The sequence below is a fragment of the Bicyclus anynana genome, chromosome 18 (genome assembly GCF_947172395.1).
Source record: "Bicyclus anynana chromosome 18, ilBicAnyn1.1, whole genome shotgun sequence".
In the NCBI taxonomy this organism is placed as follows: domain Eukaryota; kingdom Metazoa; phylum Arthropoda; class Insecta; order Lepidoptera; family Nymphalidae; genus Bicyclus; species Bicyclus anynana.
The window spans coordinates 525809-549546 of NC_069100.1; the positions used below are offsets into that span (position 1 = coordinate 525809).

At 36.7% G+C, this 23738-nt stretch overlaps 1 protein-coding gene across 1 annotated transcript in view; it reads left to right on the forward strand.

Moving 5' to 3' along the window:
- The window catches only part of LOC112046705 (uncharacterized), a 413809-nt gene that overhangs the window by 356142 nt on the left and 33929 nt on the right, over window positions 1-23738 (forward strand). Inside the window, exon 7 of the mRNA XM_052886800.1 lies at window positions 9789-9946. Coding sequence (XP_052742760.1) covers window positions 9789-9946 — 158 coding nt within the window. The remainder of the gene's footprint in view (window positions 1-9788; window positions 9947-23738) is intronic.

A 23738-nucleotide genomic window follows, 5' to 3' on the forward strand; every position in this document is an offset into this window, starting at 1 on the left:
AACTCTTTGCTACCGGCTGAGAAACTTACTGGGGATCGAACAACATTGTGCTTTCCATACCGAAACCGACAGAACCCTCAACGTATATAGGTTCTCAGAACTATCGTCGTCATCAACCCATATTCGGCTCACTGCTGAGCTCGAGTCTCCTCTCAGAATGAGAGGGGTTAGGCCAATAGTCCACCACGCTGGCTCAATGCTGATTGGCAAACTTCACACACGCAGAGAATTAAGATAATTCTCTGGTATGCAGGTTTCCTCACGATGTTTTCCTTCACCGATTGAGACACGTGATATTTAATTTCTTAAAATGGATTGATAATGATGATGATGAATATACGTAGGACATTTTTGGTCGAGCTAGCTAGTTCCAATTTATCATCGAGTCATTCAACAATGCAAAAACAATCTTGTTACCATACATCTGGCACCGACATATCATTAACCTTTTTAGCAGTCTAGTATGATACCGTTAACAAACCATCAGAGGTATGAGTAGAACATGAGGTGACATCACAGTGAAGGGATTTTCTTTCAATAGCTTAACTGGTTTAACGAGGCATTTACTAAAAATCAGTGGCCATTTTTGAATCGCTCAAAAGTTTCCCCGCAATTCGTCGCTTCGTCCGCGCGACACTTCGCGTTTTTAGAGTTTAATTTCGCGAAGGAATAAATTTTCATTAGAAGCATTCCTTGATACCGGGTAATTAATGGCTGTAATTATCCCGTTCCAAGGACGAGATAAGAAAAACTCGTGAACTCCGTTACAGCTAATACTCCTTTTTGGAATTACTTATTACGATTGTGATGGATTTTTTGTAGTAGAGCACTTTTGATAGTGCTCTACTATGCACTACTAGTGCACTTTTGATTGAGCTCGTCAGGGGAAGTACTACTGCTGTGACAGTGCTGTGATCAAAGCTTTTGTCGCGTAGTAATATATGTTTTGTTAGCGCTATGCACAAATGTACGAGTAGTACATGATTAATAGATGCCTTACGAGGTGACCTATTGCCTATATACGCAACATTTGTCACTTCACTTTCCGTAAGATATCTGCTTCTTCCTTCATTTATTTTCATAAAGAATATAAAGGAAATCGACCATTTTTTATACATTAATGGGCCTAAATTTAATGAATGAACCGTTACAATGTCCAAATTAGTGTCATTTATAAATAATAATATCAGTTTTAGACTGGTTTAATTTCAGTTTTATTGAAAGTTTCATAATCAAGATATGGACAAGTATCTACATTATAAAATGCACGATGTCAAAAACACAAACATTTTCAAAAAATATGAGCAACTATCAATTCTAATTATTTTTATGATTTTGATTTATTATTAAATGAAGAATTTTCCGTCATTTATTTTTTTCTGTAACGTGTTGGGCCCAAAATGGCCAGCCTCCTTTCATCGTCAAAAAAAAAAAACTAAAATAACACTGCTCGTGCACAACTTTATGCGTAAATGCATTTACACTTTCTACCCTACATTCTTGTATCGATAATACTTATCACAATATACTATTTCTTGTACGCTATTGACGATGTATCCCATTTGTATGTCGATATCAAATCAAGAAGAGTAAGGTCTATATTACTCAATCATATTGAATCAAAGCGACGTAATTTTATAATTACTCAGAAGTGTCCGAAACCAAAAACAGTAGATACGTTAAAGACAAGTCCCTTCTACCTCGCAATTCATTTATCACTCTACATTGGCAAGGGTGTCGAACTCGCGTTTCGCCGCCAATTGACCCTTGTCGATATTGCAAGGTGGTAAAATTTCCGACCCTTGTTTAACTAGTGATGCTCCAAATGCTTTTATATCGATATTCTTTTATATTGATCTGCGAATATAAGAAAATTCGTGGTTACTATACGTACAATGGATGAATGTCTTGTTGGTAAGTTAATTGCCTTTTATCTTCATACGAATGCGAAAATAAATACTATTTTAAATGTTAAATATGGGAATACATGCTAAGTTGTCCATCTTAGTAGTTCATGCAAACTTGGCGTTGTTATTTCATATGGACAATATTGCAACATTGTTACATAAATTAATGTTAAAATATTTACATATAATATCAATTTATTGTTTATTAAATGCGGTAGCAATAAATTATTAATAACCATAACACACTCGTAGCTACAGAGCTACAGCAGAGGAGCTCTGACGAATAACACGAAAAAATGATGCGTCATTTCATTACTGAAAATTCCTTCATACGACAAGTTAAATGCATATTGAGTATTGTACTAATTTCTTATTAATCAAAATTTTTTTCTTTCACTAATAAATATCTTTTAACGCAAATAACGAATTTGAAATGTATCGATAACACCGTGTTCCTAGAATGAGCACAACACTATCCACTATCCTGCCACTTATTAGCAATACGGCAGGCAATTTATCGCGTGCGCTCTGAATATTACCGCCTACGAAGAGTTAAGTGACGCCTTAATGCAACTCTAGTATGGAAAATGTGTGTTCACTTCCGTAGAAGTGTAGCTTGGCTTGTTAGGCTTTATATCATGGGCTTTATGGCTCAATTGGTTTCATCATCATCATTATCATTACCCCATCCCCCCATATTATTATCAGTAACAAACCCACTAAGGTGTCAGGCCTCTGTTCTTATAGAAGAGTGCATATTATGCAGCTTAGACACAGCACGTTGCTCCAATTAAAAAAAAACACGTTTCAAAATACTTAGACCTAGCTCACGAGATTACCGCCATGTGGAATGTTGAGTCAACTATTATTTTATCTAGATTATGGATCAAGAGTCGGATACAGAAGGCAGGCAATTTTTAATAGTGTTTTGTTTGTGTTTTTTTAATTATATTTTATATAAGTAACATTTTTAGAAATTAAAAAAGGACACTAAATAAATGAGCAGTAATGCCAACAACTTCCTAAATCCAGGTTGCGATTTCAACAGGAAATTCCTTAGACGAATAAAAAGCTCATAGCTCGATCCGGGACTCGAACATGGGTTCTTATAATCCGAGGCCACAAAGGCTAACCACTGGACTAACGAGCCAGTTGTATCCGTACTATACTCCTAAATTCACACTGGAATTCGGCGTCACATCTACAAAGCTCAACTAGCTCTAATTAATTACATTAATATTATAAAGTAAACAACACATTTCTAAGTACACAAGTCGGTAATCGATTATTCGGTGAAACCAATTCGTAACACAAACATCGATATATCGCATCACCGATTTATAAGATGACCGAACTATTTGTTACGACAGAGGCGGACTTGAATAATCATTCAAATTATTTATAAGCCATGCTGCTGTATTTCCAAGAAATTCGAATAATAGTTATAACTGCAATGCTTCTTCCTTAATTATATCACTCCTAAAGTGACCGTCAATCATTATCATCCATCTCATTAACTTTACCAATGATAGAGTAGTCGTTTAAAGGTTGAAAGAATTTACGAATCATTATCATCACCATAATTATCGCCGGGATGTACGGCTACTGGAAATAAACGTCTTGTAAGGATTTGTTAACTGCTTCCATTCGCCTGAAATGCGGGTTCCCTGAAACCAGTTTGATTTGGTCCTTCCATTTAGTAACCTACACAGTGCCTTCAGTGCGGGATCGCCATTGCAGCACTAACGCAACGTTCTTCTGCTTTTCAGACCAAGTGCCATTAACATTAACCATTGCCTCTTCAGCTATGCGAACATGTCGGTAACATTGGCTCTTCTTCGGATATCATTCCTGATCCGACCATGCAGAGATACTCCGAGCATAGCACGCTCCATCACCGAGGGATGATTCAAACCTTCTTATGAGGCCCAGCGACCAAATCTCGTATCCGTAGCTCATCGCTGGCAACAGTACACTACGAAGACTTTCGTCTTTAGACACTGAAGAATTTTAGACGAAAAGATGTCGCTGAGTTGATCTTGATTACAAGTTAATCGAATATCCTACCTGTCTCAAACAGCACCACTACTTAATTTGTAGTGTGATCGAGGTTAAGCGCTTACTAGTTATTTAATGATGTTCATTAATGTTGTGATAGTAAAATTATACAGTCTATCTATGTGTGATAGGATAATCAAAGTTTGTTAAGCTTTAATTGTCAACGTTCGTCCCTGCCGCAAGATATATGGGAAGGTCAGAACCCCTTACCGGGTAAGTAATGGGCCAATCATCACATCCAATGGATTTGTGTATGGGACAAGTTACAAACTTAAGTTCGTCATAAACTAGTAACTTAACCTTCCCAACAGAAATAACGATGCTGGTTGGCGGCTAACATAATTATTTATTGTGACTATTCATAATTACATATTTAACAAATATAGTTTGAAACGGGAGTCTAAATTTCTACTCTTTTACTTACAATATTTCTACAGTCCGATGTATTGTTACTAAAATTAATTATGAAGAGAATGTTTTGAAGCGTCCAAATCTTTAGAGAAGTTTCTATATCCTATTAATATTATAAACGCGAAAGCTTGGATGGATGTTTGTTACTCTTTAATGCCGCAACTACTGAATTAATTTGGCTGAAATTTGGAATGGAAATAGATTTTACTTTGAAATAACACATAGGCTGCTTTTCGTTCCGGTGAAATCTATGATTTCCGCTGGATTTGTGAAAAACTGTATTCCACGCGGACGAAGTCGCGGGCGTCTGCTAGTTAATTCATATTACAGTAATCCGCATTTCTCAAAACTCTTCATAGCGCCACAATGCAGTTGTGACGTCATAATAAACTTATATAGCCTAGAATGGAGGAATTTAAAATTTTCGTGTAAGTCCATCTTTATATTTTTTTAATAAATATGTTTATTTGCGAAGCCGTGGTAGCCCAGTGGATACGACCTCTGCCTCAGATTCCGGAGGGTGCGGGTTCGAATCCGGTCCCGGGCACCTTCAACTTTTCAGTTGTGTGCATTTTAAGAAATTAAATATCACGTGACTCTAGCGGTGGAAAAACATCGTGAGGAAACCTGCATGTGAAGTCTGCCAATCCGCATTAAGCCAGCGTGGTGAACTATTGGCCCACCCCTCTCATTCTGAGAGGAGACTCGAGCTCAGCAGTGAGCCGAATATGGGTTGATAATGATGATGATGATAATGTGTAAGTCCATCTTTATATATTTTTTTAATAAATATGTTTATTTACTACTCAACAAATTAAACAAACTAATAAAAAAGTAATAGATACAAAATAGTAGATTGTTAACCGAGGGTGGAAATAATCAATTCCTGAGGTATTTAGACGCACGAGCGTAGCGAGTGCGGCTATAGTCCGAGTAGGAATTGATTCTTTTACCCTATATGAGGAAATTTCATTTCGATAACGAGGAAATTATAATTATTGTCTATTTATTTGGCCCGCTCTTGGAACGTCGGTAAAGCAGTCGTCAAATTGGACGACTGCTTTACCCACGTTGTGACTACTCCCCGCTAGGCGGCTCTCTCTAAGGAGAATGACTTACGTAAAAATCTCGTTACATCCTACTCGAAGAACCACTAATGTTATAGTATTCACTTTTCCTTTGGTAAAATACCTATATTGCTTATTGCAATATAAAATTACTGGTTCACATTTGTATGGTTTTTAAAATAAACCTTTAGATAGCACTATGTACCTTAAAAACGTCTTGTTTATGTAATCCACCATCTTGGGGAGAGAGAAAGAGAGAAAGCGCGAGAAGAAATGAGACGGGAAATAGTCGTTCGGAAATAACTTTAGACAAAATCCAGTTTAGATTTTTTTTAATATTAAATACTATATATATAATATATAACATTTAAAATTAATTGTCATTATATTTTTTAATCATTATCTATTTTTTTTAAACTCCGTCACTGTTACTGTAGATTAGTATCCCGCCAATTTATGTCGACTTTTCAAATTTTATTTAGGGAACTCAACACGTTATTGTTGCGGCTTATTCCGATTAAGAAGTTTGCGCTAAATTTACACTGGCTGTTTAGAAACTCACATGGCCGTAGCATTTTTTGTTTATAATTACTTTACTTTTTACACAAAAGTTTTCCTCTAGAACTTCATTGACGTCTGAACAGGCTGTATGGTCAACGATCTTTGCCTGTCCCCGAATTTAGTTGGGGACAAATTAAAAAAAAAAACATAAAACTCTTCACAGCTAATGACAGCAGTTCTATTTTTAAAGTTCATTCCGGCCCTTAGGTGGGAAGTAATTTGTATGAGTTATTCCCTCCCTGTGTAGGGAAGCCAGACCCATCTCGCTGCTAAGCCATGTTTACAAATTGTTCTCGAGAGTCATTACGAATCGTCTCGCTAATAGGTTTGACGACTTCCAGCCTCCCGAACAAGCCGGTTTCCGAAAAGGCTTTAGTACCATAGACCACATCCATACGCTGCGGCAGGTTATACAGAAGACTCACGAGTATAACCAGCCACTTTGCTTAGCGTTTGTGGACTATGAGAAAGCCTTCGATTCGGTGGAAACCTGGGCTGTGCTAAGGTCATTGCAGAGATGCCGAATTGATTACAGGTATATCCAAGCGTTGAAGTGCTTGTACGAAAACGCCACTATGTCAGTCCGTATTCAGGATCAGACTACGAGGCCAATCCAGTTGCAGCGAGGAGTGCGTCAGGGAGATGTGATCTCTCCGAAGCTATTTACCGCCGCACTGGAAGACGTCTTTAAGCTTCTGGACTGGAGCGGACTTGGCATCAACATCAATGGCGAGTACATCACTCAACTGCGGTTCGCGGATGATGTAGTCATCATGGCACAGACTCTGGATGACCTTAGTACCATGCTCAATGACCTCAGCAGCGTTTCTCAACAGGTGGGCCTGAAAATGAACATGGGCAAAACAAAAATAATGTGTAATGCTCATGTATCGCTCCACCCAGTTATAGTTGAGAACGCTGCACTCGAAATTGTAGACGAATACATATACCTAGGACATATGATCCAGTTAGGTAGGTCCAATTTCGAGAAAGAGGTGAACCGTCGAATCCAACTCGGCTGGGCTGCATTCGGGAAGCTTCGCGACATCTTTTCGTCCGAAATTCCTCAGTGCCTGAAGACAAAAGTCTTCGAACAGTGCGTGTTGCCAGTGATGACCTATGGTTCCGAGACTTGGTCGCTAACTATGGGCCTCATAAGAAGGCTTAGAGTCACACAGAGGGCGATGGAACGAGCTATGTTAGGAGTATCTCTGCGTGATCGAATCAGAAATGAGGAGATCCGCAGAAGAACCAAAGTCACCGACATAGCTCAACGAGTTGCGAAGCTGAAGTGGCAATGGGCGGGGCACATAGTTCGAAGAGCCGATGGACGTTGGGGTCCCAAAGTGCTGGAATGGCGACCCCGCACTAGTAAGCGCAGTGTTGGCCGACCCCCCACCAGGTGGACTGACGACATCAAGCGAGTCGCAGGGATTCGCTGGATGCAGGCGGCTCAGTATCGTGATGTTTGGAAGTCCCTACAAAAGGCCTATGTCCTGCAGTGGACGTCCATCGGCTGATATGATGATGATGATGATGATGTAGGGAAGCAGCATTTTCCACCCAATACTCAGATCAAAACAACACTACTTTCCGAGTATGAGAAATGAAAACATAATTCCAAGTCTTAAAGTCTGCTAACTTGAAACTCTATCTCAAACATCGTACGCGAAATCTTATGACTCGCACCATCCATATTCCATATTAGCCCCGCAGGCGTTCCAAGTATACGTAACGTAAATAATAGTCCAGGCGTGTCTATTGCTGGCTGATTGGCTTTGATTTTGCGTGTTACGAACTTTGTTTATGAACTACCCTCTGCGCGCAATCAAATACAACACCCTTTAGTTCAAATCCACTGAATACACTGTCATATTGTACCTACATTGATATTGCTTATTTAAGGTCTTTATCAGCCTATTTTTCGGCCTACTACGGGATAGGCCTCCATCCTTACAGAAGAGGAAAATAGAGCGTAAACCGCACTTGGGGGTTCACGTTTTTGGTGACAATGTTTTCTAACTACCACTATCACATGTTACTGAAAATAACCGGAACCTACAGTTTATTGTGCTCTCAGAAGCACAGGGTAACATCACTATTTCTTAATTCAGGCAAAATAAAAATTACTAAAGATTACACAGATATACACGTATTACACATACTCGTAGTATATACAGGTTGCTCGGGAGGATTTCCCATATCTCTAGGATTATATTCTGTGATGAATATTTTCGGAGTAAAAATTTCTTTCTTTTGTAAATAGATCTTAAATTGTGTCCCTTTTACGCATCTTTATAACAATGACGTAGCCAAACTTAACTTACAAGCATAGATTTTGGAATGACTTCATAAAACACTTAAGGAATTATTGGAATTACTTCACATAAAACACAAAAAAGTTTAACTTTATTGGTTAATAAAAAAATAGTTACGCAGTTCGGCTCCTATAAGTGGACTCGTCAACACCTTAAAGTTATGGGAGCAGGCTTTTTATCACCTTATTAAAGCCATGGTTTAAAAACATACTCGTATAGGTATAAATAAAACGCGTGTCAATAAATCGACTTATTCCCTTAGAAATATTAGAAACGCCAATATATCCGATACAGCAAGTGTTATCGAGGAGGCATATTGCCGATAAAAATCCTAATTTGGCCGGTTTGTTCGCAATATTTGTCTCATAAACTCCAATAAAGCTTCGGCCGATTGCTTATTAACTGAGTGCGGCCGTGATGGGGATATCATTTCATTGTTCTCGTATTTATTGTGTTCTCGCTGTACTGATGGGCCTGTAATAAGGTTATGCTGACCTAATCGACTTGCTGTCAAGGTTAGCTACAATAATGCTTTGAGAAATAACATTATTGTAGCTCTTCTTGAAAAATCTGGAAAATAGGCGTATAAAGGGGGGGGGGGGGTCGACACCCCACCAGGTGCACTGATGACATCAAGCGAGTCGCAGGGATTCGCTGGATGCAGGTGGCTCTGTATCGTGATGTTTGGAAGTCCCTACAAAAGGCCTATGTCATGCAGTGGACGTCCATCGGCTGATATGATGATGATGATGATGATGATGATGATGATGATGATGATGATGGTGATGATGATGATAACGATTAAAATATAAACGAACCTCGTAGCTTCTCCGACTATGCAAACTAAAAGACGTCAAAAAAATACCTAATTGAAATCGGATTAGCGATAATGAATTGCAGCGAAGACATTTCGACTGCATGCCCTCTCCCAAGGGAACGGTGCAGACACTCCAAATTATTATTTAGCATAGTATAGCATAGCATGCGAAATAATATTGAACTTTTTGAAAGTCTTAAGTAATATTATAATTTTAAATTAATAATAATATTTTTAAAAAATATTTAAAGTCGGACTTTTATCATTAGCCTATTATAAAGGCGCAGCACAAGTCCAGGCTGTGATAGCCCGGTGGATATGACCTCTGCCTCCGATTTGGGAGGGTGTCGGTTCGAATCCGGTCGGGGGCATGCACCTCCAACTTTTTCAGTTAAATCAAATATCACGTGCCTCAAAACGGTGAAGGAAAAAAATCGTGAGGAAACCACCAGACAATTTTCAGAATTTTCTGCGTATGTGAAGTCTGCCAAGTATTGGGCCGGCGTGGTGGACTATTGGCCTAATCCCACTTATTCTGAGAGGAGACTCGAGCTCAGCAGTGAGCCGAATATGGGCTGATAATGATGATGATATTACTGTATTGTGGATATAGAGAGCTTGACATTAACTGACAATATCTCGTCCACAGTCCCGCCGAACAAGATCTCCATCCAGGGCATGGGCGAGCACGCGACGCAGAGCACGCTGCTAACTCTGATGTGCACGGTGTCGGGAGCACGGCCGCCGGCCACCGTCGAGTGGTACAACGGCACGAGGAAGCTCACCGCTGCCGACCAGAACATACATGTGAGTATTACTCCATACGTCATAACATATCATGTATTAATCTATATATATACAGTTAGCTGACAGAAACTTGAGTGCTGCCATATTTAAGAATAAGATGAAAGAATTTTTGCTCAAGAAATGTTATTATTCTATTAAAGATTATTTAATTGACATTTTTTAATAAGCTTTGACGTAATTTATTGACACTTTAGAGATTAAGATTAAGACATTTGAAATTATACAAATAAATATAGTGCGCATATGATATTGTAAAAAACTAATTTAATATTGTATTTATTTTGACTAGTGATTTTTAGATAGTGTTTTAAGAAATTTGCATGCCAGTATATGGCGAATTGTATAATGTACCTACTTCAACATTTATTGTATACCAGCTAATGTAACTGTACAATTGCAAATAAATAAATTGAATTGAATTGAATTGAATATATATATATAAAAGAAAGTAGTGTTTGTTACAACACTTATGTAGGGTATAGGTGTAGAGTAGTGGTAGGGTAGGGTAGTGTAGGGTAGGGAAGAAGTGCATATTAGTCAAAGCGAAGCTTGACCGGGTCCGCTAGTTATAAATAATATAGTGATACCCCAGTGGATATGACTTTTGCCTTAAATTCAGATGGCGTTCGAATCTCGAGGATGCGCCTCTAATTATTCAGTTATGAGCATTTTGTCGTTTTATATCACGTGTCTCAAACCATGCAGGAAAAACATCGTGAGGAAACCTACATACTTGAGAATTTTCTCAATTCTCTATGTGTGTGAAGTCTGCCAATTCGCATTGAGCCGGCGTGATGGACTATTAGCCTAATCCCTCTCATTGTAAAAGGAGACTCTTGCTCAACAGTGAGCCAAAATATAGATTGTTATTGATGATGATGATGAGCACTGTTACCTACATACGAATTGGGTTATTGCCAATAATTGCAAAGTTATTGTAAAACAATAAGCAACTCTGTATTTAATGACATAAAGTACTTGTAAAGCATACTGTGCCGCGGGAGGCAAACATTCCGAAGAACCACAGTATAAAAATGAATAAATATTTTAAAAAATCTATATGAATTTGAACCCATATCCATCCAACTAAACAACACATCCGCCACCGCGCTATAGAGATTATCAGTATTCAAAAGAAGCGAAGGATAAAATCCAATAAGGTTAAATCGCCGTCCGTTGTTATCAAAGCAAATATATAGCCCTTATCAACTTATACACCGATGTTACCAATTGGGTACAGTCGGGCTCGTTAAATATTACCGACCCCTAACTAACTCACGTAGTCTTCATCGCCGCAAATTACGAGACGACTGTACCGGAGGAAGATTGCCTTCTACGCGCACTGTGGTGTTTATTTTAAACCTCCATAATACGTGTATGTACACGTAGTTTGAAGTGAAGCTGTGCACCTCTGTGCCAGTCTTTAACACCATAGCGTCTATGTGAATAGACTGATTATGAAGTTTTTTTTGTTTTGAAACCTGATATAATTGGGTTGATTCTTTGCTATCTATAGAGGTATATGATGAAAATCTGCTAATAAAAAAGTTCCGGCCCAGGACTAATGTATTTATGACCATTGGGAACTATTGAGAATTTCTTGAAACCAAAATTGACTGTGGCAGACGGAAAGTGGCGGTGACGGTGGCGAGTGATTTTATAAGTCTGCCGTCTTTGCACGTATGTCCGTTTGGAATCTTAAAAAGCTCTTACCGTTGAGCCTCAATAGCGGTCAGATTCATCACCGATGCTAGTGGTGGTGGTTCGATCCCCGCCTCGTTTGTTTTTTATCGTACCCACTCGTAATACAATATTTCCAGACTAGTTAGAGGAGAATGGGAATATTAGTCATATTTAAAAGATATGGCATATATTCTTTAAGAAAAAAAATTGTTGAGGATTTCTAACCTAAGCAACCAATCCAATAGATTCATGAGGTATACAGAGCATACCTAATATTTGTGATTGCAATATCTATACTAATATTATAAAGCTGAAGAGTTTGTTTGTTTGATTGATTGAACGGGCTAATCTCAGGAACTACTGGTCCGATTCGAGAAATTCTTTCATTGTTAGATAGCCCATTTATCGAGGAAGGCTATATGCTATATATTATCCCCATATTCTTACGGGAACGGGAACCACGCGGGTGAAACCGCTCGGCGTCAGCTAGTAGAATAATATGATTGGTAACTCATAGCATTTGTACCACAATCAAATCAACATAATTTATTTCAAGGCTGTTATACAATGTGAATAGTAATTCTAGCATGTCAATTCTACAATGCCGAGATATCCAAAAGGACTTTAAGTTGACATATACCTCCAGTGCGCATAGACCACGAGTTGCCAAAGTACTATTCTCGTAATATAACTAGTCCCAGGATATTGGTCCTTATATAATATTCATGGTCGGCGTAACCAAAAATTACTGTCTGTATCACTCATTAATATATATAGAAGATTGCGAACCATATCTCTATGTGCCTTCATTGTTAGTAAGGCTCGTTCTGACAAACTTGCTCAAGATAGTTTTATTTATAGTAAAAACAAGCTAAATCATTAATCAACCCATATAACTTAGTCCATCTATCAGAAAATAAATGATCATGTTTAATATATTTTAATGACGGTTTAGTAGCTGCGGAAAAACCTGTATTTTCCATTTCACAGTTTGTATCTTTAATGCTTACCCTAAGTAAAAATCTTATGCACGCCACTGGAACAGCAGACAATAAACATAATTTGTTACTGGGGTACAGTGATATGAAATCATAGGCGACTCCTGATGGCTCTGGTTAAACTTTAATCAGCTCTTAGTTAACTAAAAAACCAAAAATTAACATCATTCAACGAAGGTGTAATATAAAATGTACCTAAGTAAGTATCAATCCGAGCCTGTTTAGGCCCGGATGATTTTATCCTCCAAAACACACTGAAATAGTAACGCAGCTAGAACCAGCATCAATAACTTAACGGGTGAATATCGAACCCTAAGCCTTTATAAGTACGTCCTATTAACCGTGGAACTATTGAGGCTTCTCCCTCTAGTCCTGTTCACCCCGGGAATGCCCCAAACTCCCCCCAATGGGGCGAATATGTACCCTCCACTAAAACATTCAAATTAAAATAATTTCGAAAGTTTAACTTCCTAATTAATACAGAAACTTAGTACAAATCAGCCATTACGGCGCAGGTTGCAGGCTAAGAGCCAGTCAACTGTTACTGAAAGACATTTATTAGTTGCAAATTCTATGAAGATGTATAATTTTGTTAATATTTATTAATTATAATTCGTTATATTTATAGTTACTTTAATTTTGAATGGTAGTGCTATTACTAGACAGATGTCACTTACATTGTTGTTGTTTTTAAGATAATCTGTTTCCTACTGAATTTTCGTATGTGTTACCTGAATATGATAATGAACAGGGAGTGTTGATCGATCGTCAAGGAATTCCTTAACACTACATCCTGTAGTCACAAGTTCAGGACTCCGCTCGGAGTTTTTCTCTCTACCACGCGATGGACCCGGCACCCGCACGGTGAATCTATGGAATGCTAAGATATTCGTCTCGTATATAAAACCTAACTTTAGCCTTAAATGCTATGGATCATGACGTTAAGTGATACGGTAAAGCATTCTTTATGATAGTAGCGGCCTAACTGTACAATATTAAATTCATATACTAACGAGACAAATGTAGATAATATAAAAATCTAAATAGACCTTTGTTGTATATCAAACCAAAGACTTTTTTTTTAATACACTGAATGAATCTAGGTTTATTTAGGATTTCATGAACTTGTTAGCCTATAAGCTATCGAAGCTTTAGTTACGTTAGTGAAATCTACTTATTTCATCAGTTTAAGAAACTCTTAAAGAAAAATGTGCACCAACTCCTGACCTATTACTTTAAATGGTAAAACTTTCACGGGAATGAGACAAACGCATTTGAAATAATTAATTTAGGGTCCCGTCGGCCCCTTTTGTTGAATATTCCTGAGAGCTACGGAACCGTGAAATTTAATTTGGATCGATTAATTAATTAAAAGCAAACTGACACTTTTCCTTTTTGTAATTAGGAAAAGTTTGTTACATTTATTTTATCTTTTCCCTCTTTTTCTAATATTAATTTCTCTAGCAAAAAATAAGAGAGGAACCTATTTTCAAACACACCGACACTATAAGAAAAAAAAATGATAAATAGACTTTACTTTTCACACCTGTAATATATCCCAAATAAATATTTGCATTTTCATTTCGACGAATGAATCTAGACTTTACTTTAAAAAAAAAAATAATGGCTCCAGTCATCCAATATTCCGCAAACATAAATAAATAAAAGCCAACATTATAACATTACAATACCAATGAGAGCGGGAAGGGAGCGAAATATTGAAAAATAAACTTTAACAATCGAACCGTAGCAAACCAGGGAATCAAGCAAAAAGGAAATCCAGACAATAAAGTGAGAGTTTTCAGCGGAAAAGTGGAAAATATAAAATTTCCTCCGCCAAGGAGCGAAGTGTGACGTTTCATTTGTGAACATTATTGAATTTGACTTATTGAGGCGGACGGAGCGGCCACGCAGACAGCGGGTGGCGTAGAGACGTGTTATTAGCATTTTATATTAACTACCCTCAACCGATAAGAACTAAGTTTAAAAAAAATGTCCTAGAATAATGTGAAAGTTTTTATTAAGATCAGTTTTTACGAAGAATAGCAAATTATTTCCTATTCATAATGAACATCCACAAAATAACGTCCGCTTATTTATCACTTATGATAATAAGCGAGCGTTACTTTGCGGAATACTTTACTACTTAAGTACTATTATTAATAAGAGACGTGATAGCTCAGTAGATGTGACTTCTGCTTTCGATTCGGAGAGCGTAAGTTTGAATTCGGTTCGGGGCATGCACCTCCATCTGATGATGACTATTGTTAATAAACATAATTTCTTATGAAAGCCTAATCGATATTTTATAATAGTATTTATTTATTTTATTAATAACGTCAACATTAAGAAAAATGTAGCTTTACTGACGTATCAAATAAAAATAATTTACTGTGCACTATTTAAAAAATAGACAACTCCATACCATCCTTGTTGTTCCTACAGAAGCTGCTTTTACCGTTCCTAAGTCTGCCTGTGTTCTGGCAACAATAACCCTTTTAACTTCACCACTCACTTACTCTGAGTAGTAGAGCTCTTTATGGGACAGCTTGAGGATATACTACTATCATAATTATTTCTACTCCAAGACTTATATGGTTTGTGAAAAGAATCACGGTCGCTAATGAAATAAAACATATTTGATAACCGAGTGTTTAAGGCTTTGTAAAAATATTCAAAAGTAGAACGATTATTATTATTTAAATAATTGTAAGACGCATAATATAATGCTTCTTATGTATGTCTTAATAATAGTCGACGGGTTTTCACTTGCGATCCTATGTTTCTGGTTTTGGCACTTTTCGACAGAATCCATTTCCCGAACCGGTGGTAGAGTCACTACTTAAGAACTGACAGATTTGACTTACTAGCCAGGCATGCGCTGATATAGTAAAATTCTACATTGACGCGAGCTGGGAATCGAACTCAGGACGTCTCGGTCAAAGCCCTAGTAACTAGGCCAAAGAAGTTGTCAAAAGATTTGATCGACGAGCTTCGGTCCAAGTGTGGATTTATATGGAATTCAGAACATTGTCATTAAAAAACATAAAAACTACAGACTTCACTTCAAATCATTAAAAAAATAGCAAGCATGTTTATCTTGAAGGTGTGTAAATTTGTTAAATCAAAACTTTTTTTATAAATATACGAATATGCCATGGCGGGACCCTTACGGAAACGCTCGATTGCACAAATTAGGACATATTCAGTCTAAATTAAAATTCACAACACCACACACTCGACGTGTGGCTGTGCAATATCATCGGACATCAAGTAGCAAGTGAAAAAATATGCTCTCTACTCTTTCGTGAATGAGGCGCGACGCGTGTTGTGTGTTACATGGATGTATGTTTAGTCTTTTATTATTTTTCATTCCGGTAGTTTAAAGTTCTCAAAGCTATCACTTACCATCAAACGATACTATCGAGCCTGTCGTCGATAAAACAAGAACAAGTCCCGTGAAATATCCTCGTCGGGGCGAAACAAGAAAAATTCCGACAATTTAATTAAAATCATCCCTTAAAAAGGAGGGTAACATCCATCTCTCACTGTCAACTTCATTTTACATAAAAACAGAAAAATTCAAGTTGACTTCTTTTTATTACCATTCCGGGGAAGAGAGATTTTTCGTAACAAAAACTTCAGGTAAATCAAATTTGTATTTGTAATAGATCTTTCTGGAATTAGATTTTTTTGCGAGTAGACAACCTTTTGTAATTACCCGCCTAAAGGTTCTTGTAATTTAAAAAAATGTATAAAGGTACCTTTTCTGTGTTATTACTTTTTGGTAGTTATTGGAAATTCAATTTTTCTTTTTAATATAATATTATGTTTTTCTTTTTGAGCATGTTTGGTCATTTTGCTTAAAAAAAGTTCTTAAAATGATTGTGTAAAATACATTGAAAATATATAGACTAGATGAAGGCGATTACTTTGTAAAAATTTAATGATAAAATGATCATAAGCTATATATTTTATACCCATTTTCCCACAGAAACGGAAACAACTCTGCCAGTAGCTAATAATAGTGTTTATAAAAAAAATATACAAAAATTCCTACTCCGTTGCATGCTTGTTTACGCGGTCTTTCACTAAAAATGTTGGATTTTATTTATCCGTTGAAAGTTTATACTTACATTTATTCGACGACTAGCCATCACGAACACGGTAGGAATAGAGCGGCTATATCCGCTAAAGTTTCGTGCAATTATTTTAATAGAGGACATCACGGGAAGTGTGGGCCGTTTTTCATTCTTTCATTTACTTCAAGCTGCGAACTTAATGTTCTATTGCAAGTTATACGATGTAGCGGATTTTTATACAATATTTTTGATTAATTTTTAGTAACATAGTATAGATAATATAACATAACTGTTTTTTATAAATTTTTGTGACAAAAAATTTTAGAGTCTAAGCTGTCGTGAGTGTTATTCGTATTAATTTATTATAAGTTAACCATGACTAAGGGCCCTGTATGGGTTCGAAACTAGTTGGGCATGCCCCGATGTTGTATACGTGAGTTTCAGTCGTGTTTCATAATAAATTAATATGAATAATACTCACGATAGTTTAAATTCTAAAAAGACAATTTTATAACAAAAATTTAAAACCACAAAACACATCTTGTGTTATGGGTAATAAGATAAATGGATTTTGTCCATATATTTAAATTTTGCAAGCTCATAATACAAATATTTTCCAGTGGTAGGAATGGAACCTAAAACCTAGAATGCAGAAGTCACCAACCGTTGCGCCAATCGGTCGCCATGGTGTGTCATGCAATTTATCTCAATTTACCTAATAGGAGTTAGAGTATATTATTTCCCAGATTTATTGTTACTTTTTTATTCATTTAAATTAAACTGGTCAATGTATTTGTTTATATTGAGATGGGTATTGTTATTTAATTTAAAGGGGCATCAGGGAGAAAAAGTAAGTCGTTATTATCATAATCTGTCACGTTGTTGTGGACGATGTGTAGGTTGTTGAGCGAGGATAACTAATTATTATTATTATGGAACCAGCGCCGACGGAATATCACTTGAATAATAATGAAGTTTAATTAATTAAACAACAAGAGACTCTCCAGTCTCCAATGCATTTACTACGAGAATGGATTGGTGAAATTGCACGATGCAATCAAATATGGGCTTCCAAAATAGCGCTTTTAAACAGAATATTGACTTTTACTGTTAGTATATCTGATGATTCTTTTACTGTTCTCATTGGCTGCCTTATGCACACAGTTGTATATAGAATGCTTATTTGGTGAAGATAGGAATGCAAGGAATCTCCCATTACATTTTATGGCAGACTCGAGTAGATCGCTTCTTGAATTGTACCAAACTACGTGAACTGTCAACTATTCTTGCCACCCTAAACTATACTTACAACTATAGCTAATTGAGTCAAGTTTTGAGCCTGCGCGGCTATTGAGTCATGAAATTCTGGGTCAGGATGTGTAGTGTGTTTATGTTGAGTCCAAAATATTTGCAACAGCAGCCCAGATTCAGGAAGTACGTGATTTTATTCTCCCGTATCTAGGAAAGCGTATTAAGCTATCAGTCCTATTTATAATTTACACGATTAAAATATGATAATAGCATTTGCGAAGCTTGGCAATTCGCATCTGAGCAACGTGATATGTCTAAGCTCCAGGCCGTGGAGTTCTGGTAATAGGCCTTTAAAAATAGGCTGATGATATTTTGAATAGCGCGCCAAGCTCTTGTGACTTAGGCCACATGAAAAAATGCGTTTTTTGCTCGAGATTGGAGTAAATTGCTCGCTCCCGGTTTTTGTTGTTCCCGCCGTTATCCCGGCACTTTATTACAGGCTCTCAAAAATTACCGCTTGATTTGAATCATCAGATGAAACGGGCGCTCCGCTTTATGTCGGCCCGGTATTGGTTACTAGTTACTGCCCAACTGCGGTGAAAGTAATTAACAATTTGTTTGATACCGTTATTTTTATATACGAGTATGGTAAAAATTGAAGTTAACGGTTACAGTCATAGCTTACTATCTTGTTTATTTCGGGTTCTGTAACTCAAAAGAAAAAAAACGGAACCTTTATTGGATGGATTTGTTATCCGTCTATCTGTCTAGACCCTTTAACCCGGAATCACGTGGAGGTGAAAAGCTGATATTTATTTATTATTTGGACCACCAACAAAATTATATGTATACAAAATTAAAAAACTTAATAACTAGGGTATAGAAACACATATAACTTTACTTAAAGGTAGTCACATCATGCATAAAGTGTAGGTCGTACTAACAATTAAAAATTAAGTGTTAAAAAAAAGATAAAAAATTAATTAACATAAATTTACACAAATTAAAAACAGAGAAAGAGGAAAAAAAAACAACAACAATAAACACTAGGAATTAGTTAAAAATAAAAGGAAACTGTTAATTTCTCAACTTGAATTTTAGTATGTATTTTAGTATTAATTTTAGTTGATATGAAAACCTTATACTCAGTTTTACAGTCCCTTGAAGCTGTGAAAAAGCAATCTTGTGAGTTAATAACACATATAAAATATACGGCCGTTTATAAATACGTATAATATTCGGAGAACCGAGAAATATTCGTCGGCCTCCGTGGCGCAGTGGTATGTACAGTGGATTTACAAGGCGGAGGTCCTGGATTCTTAATTGGTAAAGATCTGGCTGGTCGTGGCTGGTCGTGGCGACTTTAGTCGTGGCTAGTTACCACCCTACCGACAAAGACGTACCGCAAAGCGTTCCGTTACGATGACGTGTAGACACTGAAAGGGGTGTGGATTTTCATCCTACTCCTTACAAGTTAGCCCGCTTCCATCTTAGACTGCATCATCACTTACTATCAGGTGATTGGCTCTTGGCTCATAATATAGGTAGTTCATCTATGCTAATATTATAAAACTGAAGAGTTTGTTTGATTGATTGATTGAACGTGCTAATCTCAGGAACTACTGGACCGATTTGAAAAATTCTTTTAGTGTTAGATAGCCCATTTATCGAGGAAGGCTATATGCTATATTATCACCGTATTCCTACGGGAACGGGAACCAGGTGGGAGAAACTGTCTAACCGTCTATTACGTCGTCTAACTTAGGATTTGTCCCAGTAACAAAAATGCGAGCGAACTCAAACATTTTGAATAGTTTCTTTTCAATATGGCCGCATTAATCCGACGCGTCGCATCGCGGTGTCTTTAATTAAACACGCGAGAGGGGTCGCGGGGGGTACGAGGAGGTTGAGGTGGGTGAGGGGTAGGAAATTGAATTTCCCTCGCATATGCTCTCTGGAAATGTCATGATTATGTAGGTTAATTCCTTCGTACCGTTAATTATTTATTGGCATGATTATTTAGGTGGCACGCTCATTGAGACGCGGTAACCTCTAGAGTGCTGTGTATAGCCGCCCGGGGCCCGCAATCAAGCAATAATATTGACAATATGCAGGTTAAGGTTGCTTACCTATAACACAGTGGGACTCATACCCCGGTAATATGACATTATCATTTCCTTAGGGGCAACCTTACCTGACATATTGCCAATATGTTGACATTTTTTTATATATTCAATAATATTGTCAATATTTTATTATTGACAATATTATTGAATGTGTTTGGGCTCCAAATACTACTGCAAGTACGTTTAAATGTACTTTTGACTTTCTTTTGTAGCGTCGTGTAATAATATCATCGTAATCATCAATTAATAGCCTATTTTTATTTGAAAATATTTTTATTAGCCTAGGCTAATAGGAACGTAATTAATAGTATAAAATCTTTACCCACTAGGTACACATTAAAACATTTAATGGTTAAATTCGACTTGGTGGAATGGTGGTGATAGTACACACTATCAGTAACATCTGTGATCCAAATAGCTTAACGAAGCTTAGTTGAAAATGGAGATCCCTTCACGGCATGCGAGTTTAGCACAAAAAAAAAACTTCCTATACAAAGAAAAGCTTGAAATTCTATAGTCAATACCAGACTGTCAGCCCTAACTGAATAGGCTAATAGAAAGGTAATTCATTAGTAACGTATACTTCATCAAAATACTTGGACCTTGCTCACGAGATTACCGCCATGTGGAATGTTGAGTCAACTATTATTGTTCCGATAGTTGTTTCAGTCAATGGTCTTATAGCGAAAAGCTTCGACCAACATCTTAAGAAGCTTTCACTTAACTGTTGGATCAAGAGTCGGATACAGAAGTATAGTGTTTTGTATTATATTTTTATATTAACATTATTAAAACTGACCGTATACTTACTTCAAAATCAATTTTTAAAGTAACTGCTCTATTATATATTGTAGGTATATATTTGATCTATTCTCCTATAAGGCAGTGTCACATCAATATTCCGTATCTCCGCGACGAGAGTGGAAGTGGGTCGGTGCAATTTTTCATTCTCAAAGCAGCCGTCTTCCCCGTGACTGGCTGATCATTGTGTCTTAATTTACTGCCTTTTACCCATGGTCACCCTCTCTTCTTGCTTTACATTGGTGAGAATAAAAACGTTGATAAAATTAACATTGATGCAATTTGTCAAAGCAGTTTTATTAACAATTGCAAAATGTCAATTACTGATTTTTGTAATTACTAAATTAATGATTGATGGGAATGGATATAAATTATAAATTGAGTCTCAGAATATATTGAATGAAATCACTTTGAATGAAAAACCTAAACAAATATTTATTTTATAGTTTTCTATTATGAACGTATAAACGACTATTAAGCAGATATAAGTAAATTTTCAAAGATTTTTAAATACAGACAATACACAATACACAGAATAAACTGGTAAAAATAGAATAGATAGATAGAAATCAATTCTATCCATTGAAAAAATTAACAATAATTGTTCGCAGCACATTATTTATTGTAACATTTTGTGAAAATAAGGTCTTACAATCACAAAGTTCTATGAAGAATAATGTACAGCTAACCTCTTATACAAATTACCTCATCCAAGATCAATACAGTTTCATATCATCCCGTTTTCCATACGGGAATATTAATTTTTTACCCAGTGATTAATGAGCTAGGTTTCCTAGACTGGGGATGAATTGGGAAAGACGTGTGGGGATGGAGGGGGGTAAATTAGCACACATCGATCAGTTCATCGCAAAGAAGCTGGTCGGTGACAGAATGAAAAATTGCAGCGACCCAATTCACCCCCATTAGCGCAAGTAGAGAGAATTGATGTTATATTATAAAGTACTCGAACAATTTTTGGCGCGTTTTAAGTGTGAGAATGTTGATTTTTATAAGTACCTTCATTTTTAATAACGCTGGAAAATTTCTTTCTTTCTTTGTATGAAGGGATACCTAAAGGAGAGGAAATATGAGGTTTAGACCCACCATGTTACTCCAAAGTTGGTTAGTGAGCTTAAGATATTTAAATTATATTGCGGCCATTGTCAGATGTTCAAGATTACGACCAGGGCCGTTTTCTAAACGTGCTCTCTAACATGGGTATAACTTCAAAACGCTGAAAATTTCTTAGATAAAAGAAAAGCTCTGCTATACTTAAGTCATCGCATTGTCCTGTATGTGGAGTGTATTCTTTATGAATACAAAATATAACGTGAAGCTTGTTACTGTTACAAATTTCTCCGCCGGAGAGTTTTTCTCCGAAGGAATATCAGTTTTCGCGGCGAAGATAAAAAGTTGACATAAAACGCCGCGGGCTGTACTCGTAAGCCTCTAGTGAGGATAGTTATCGATAAACACTGTAATGAAGTGAAAATTTATCGATAAAATTAGGCTAATATTTATTTATATATTGGTTATATAATTATTGGCTTTTAATGGCAAGCGTCCACATATCTGCATTGTACGTATCGGACGCATCGCATCAAACGGATTTTTAATTTTTACACACATACATAGAATCCATTCGATGCGATACGTACGATGCGGATCAGTGGACGCACTTGTATGACTTAAGAATACTACTTAGCGTAGGCTTGGTTGTAGAGGAAAGAAAAGCATTATGCATACTTATGTTCAAAAGAAGATAAAGCTGAGACCAGTAAGTAGTACAAGAATGCCTTTCTGACCAAGTTAGTTAGTTACAAGTTATTTGTTCCTTTCCTCGTGGAGACTCTTGGATCGCCTTGCCAAAGTTTCTCCGAATTATCTCACCGCGTGACAGAAGGAGTCATTTTTGGCGCAAAGAATCAACATGGCTGTCCAACGCAATGATGTAACAAGTATTATTGAAACCATTCCACGTGGGCATGGTTTGTATAGGAATAAGTTAGGTTAAGATGATATAAAACAATAATTAACATTACATTAAAAACACAATAAAAAAAGTTACGCGATTATGATATGGTATACACTATACATTTTTTTAGCGTATGGAATTTTTAGAGCTCTTTGAGATAGTCTTTTTGTAGAAATACACCTTAAATGTGTTATAAGAGTCAAACTTTCACTTCAAAGAACAAAAAAAATTGCTTGAAAAAAAAAATAAGTCAATTTCACCGTCAATGCACCAGGGTAAACCCCAATTAGCGTTGACAACATTAATTAAAGAGATAAACTTAAATAAAACCGTCCGTACATCACTGTACACTCGACATAAACGAAAGATATAAAAGTTACTGCGCAGTAATTGCGCGGTGCAAATTTAAAGAGCCCTATTGAAGTCTCTACGGGTTTTTTAGCCTTTTTTCAGAGTGGTAAATGCTTTAATACCCTCATACGTTGGCTGTAACTTTGTATGCGTTTTTGTGTGCCCGAGTACTCGCTCGAATCGATCGTGGTGGTTTTTCACGCTTTCGTTTTATATTAAACATTATTATTATTTCTATTGAATTAGCTTTGACGCGATTTCACTAGAATTAAATTAATTTACTTTAAACAGGCTTCAATCAGTGGCATGCACTTCATAGATGCGACAATTTACTGTCTACCCTAAGAACCCAATACAAACCTATGTTGAACCACAGAATACATAGTTGGACAAGGAATTTTCCAATTTTTACTTATATTGCATACCCTAGTTAAAGACCTTATGCACGCCACTGGCTTCAATATAACCAATTCAAAGCAAACATCAAGTCTTACAGTGAGGAGTGACTCTACCGCTGGCTTAGAA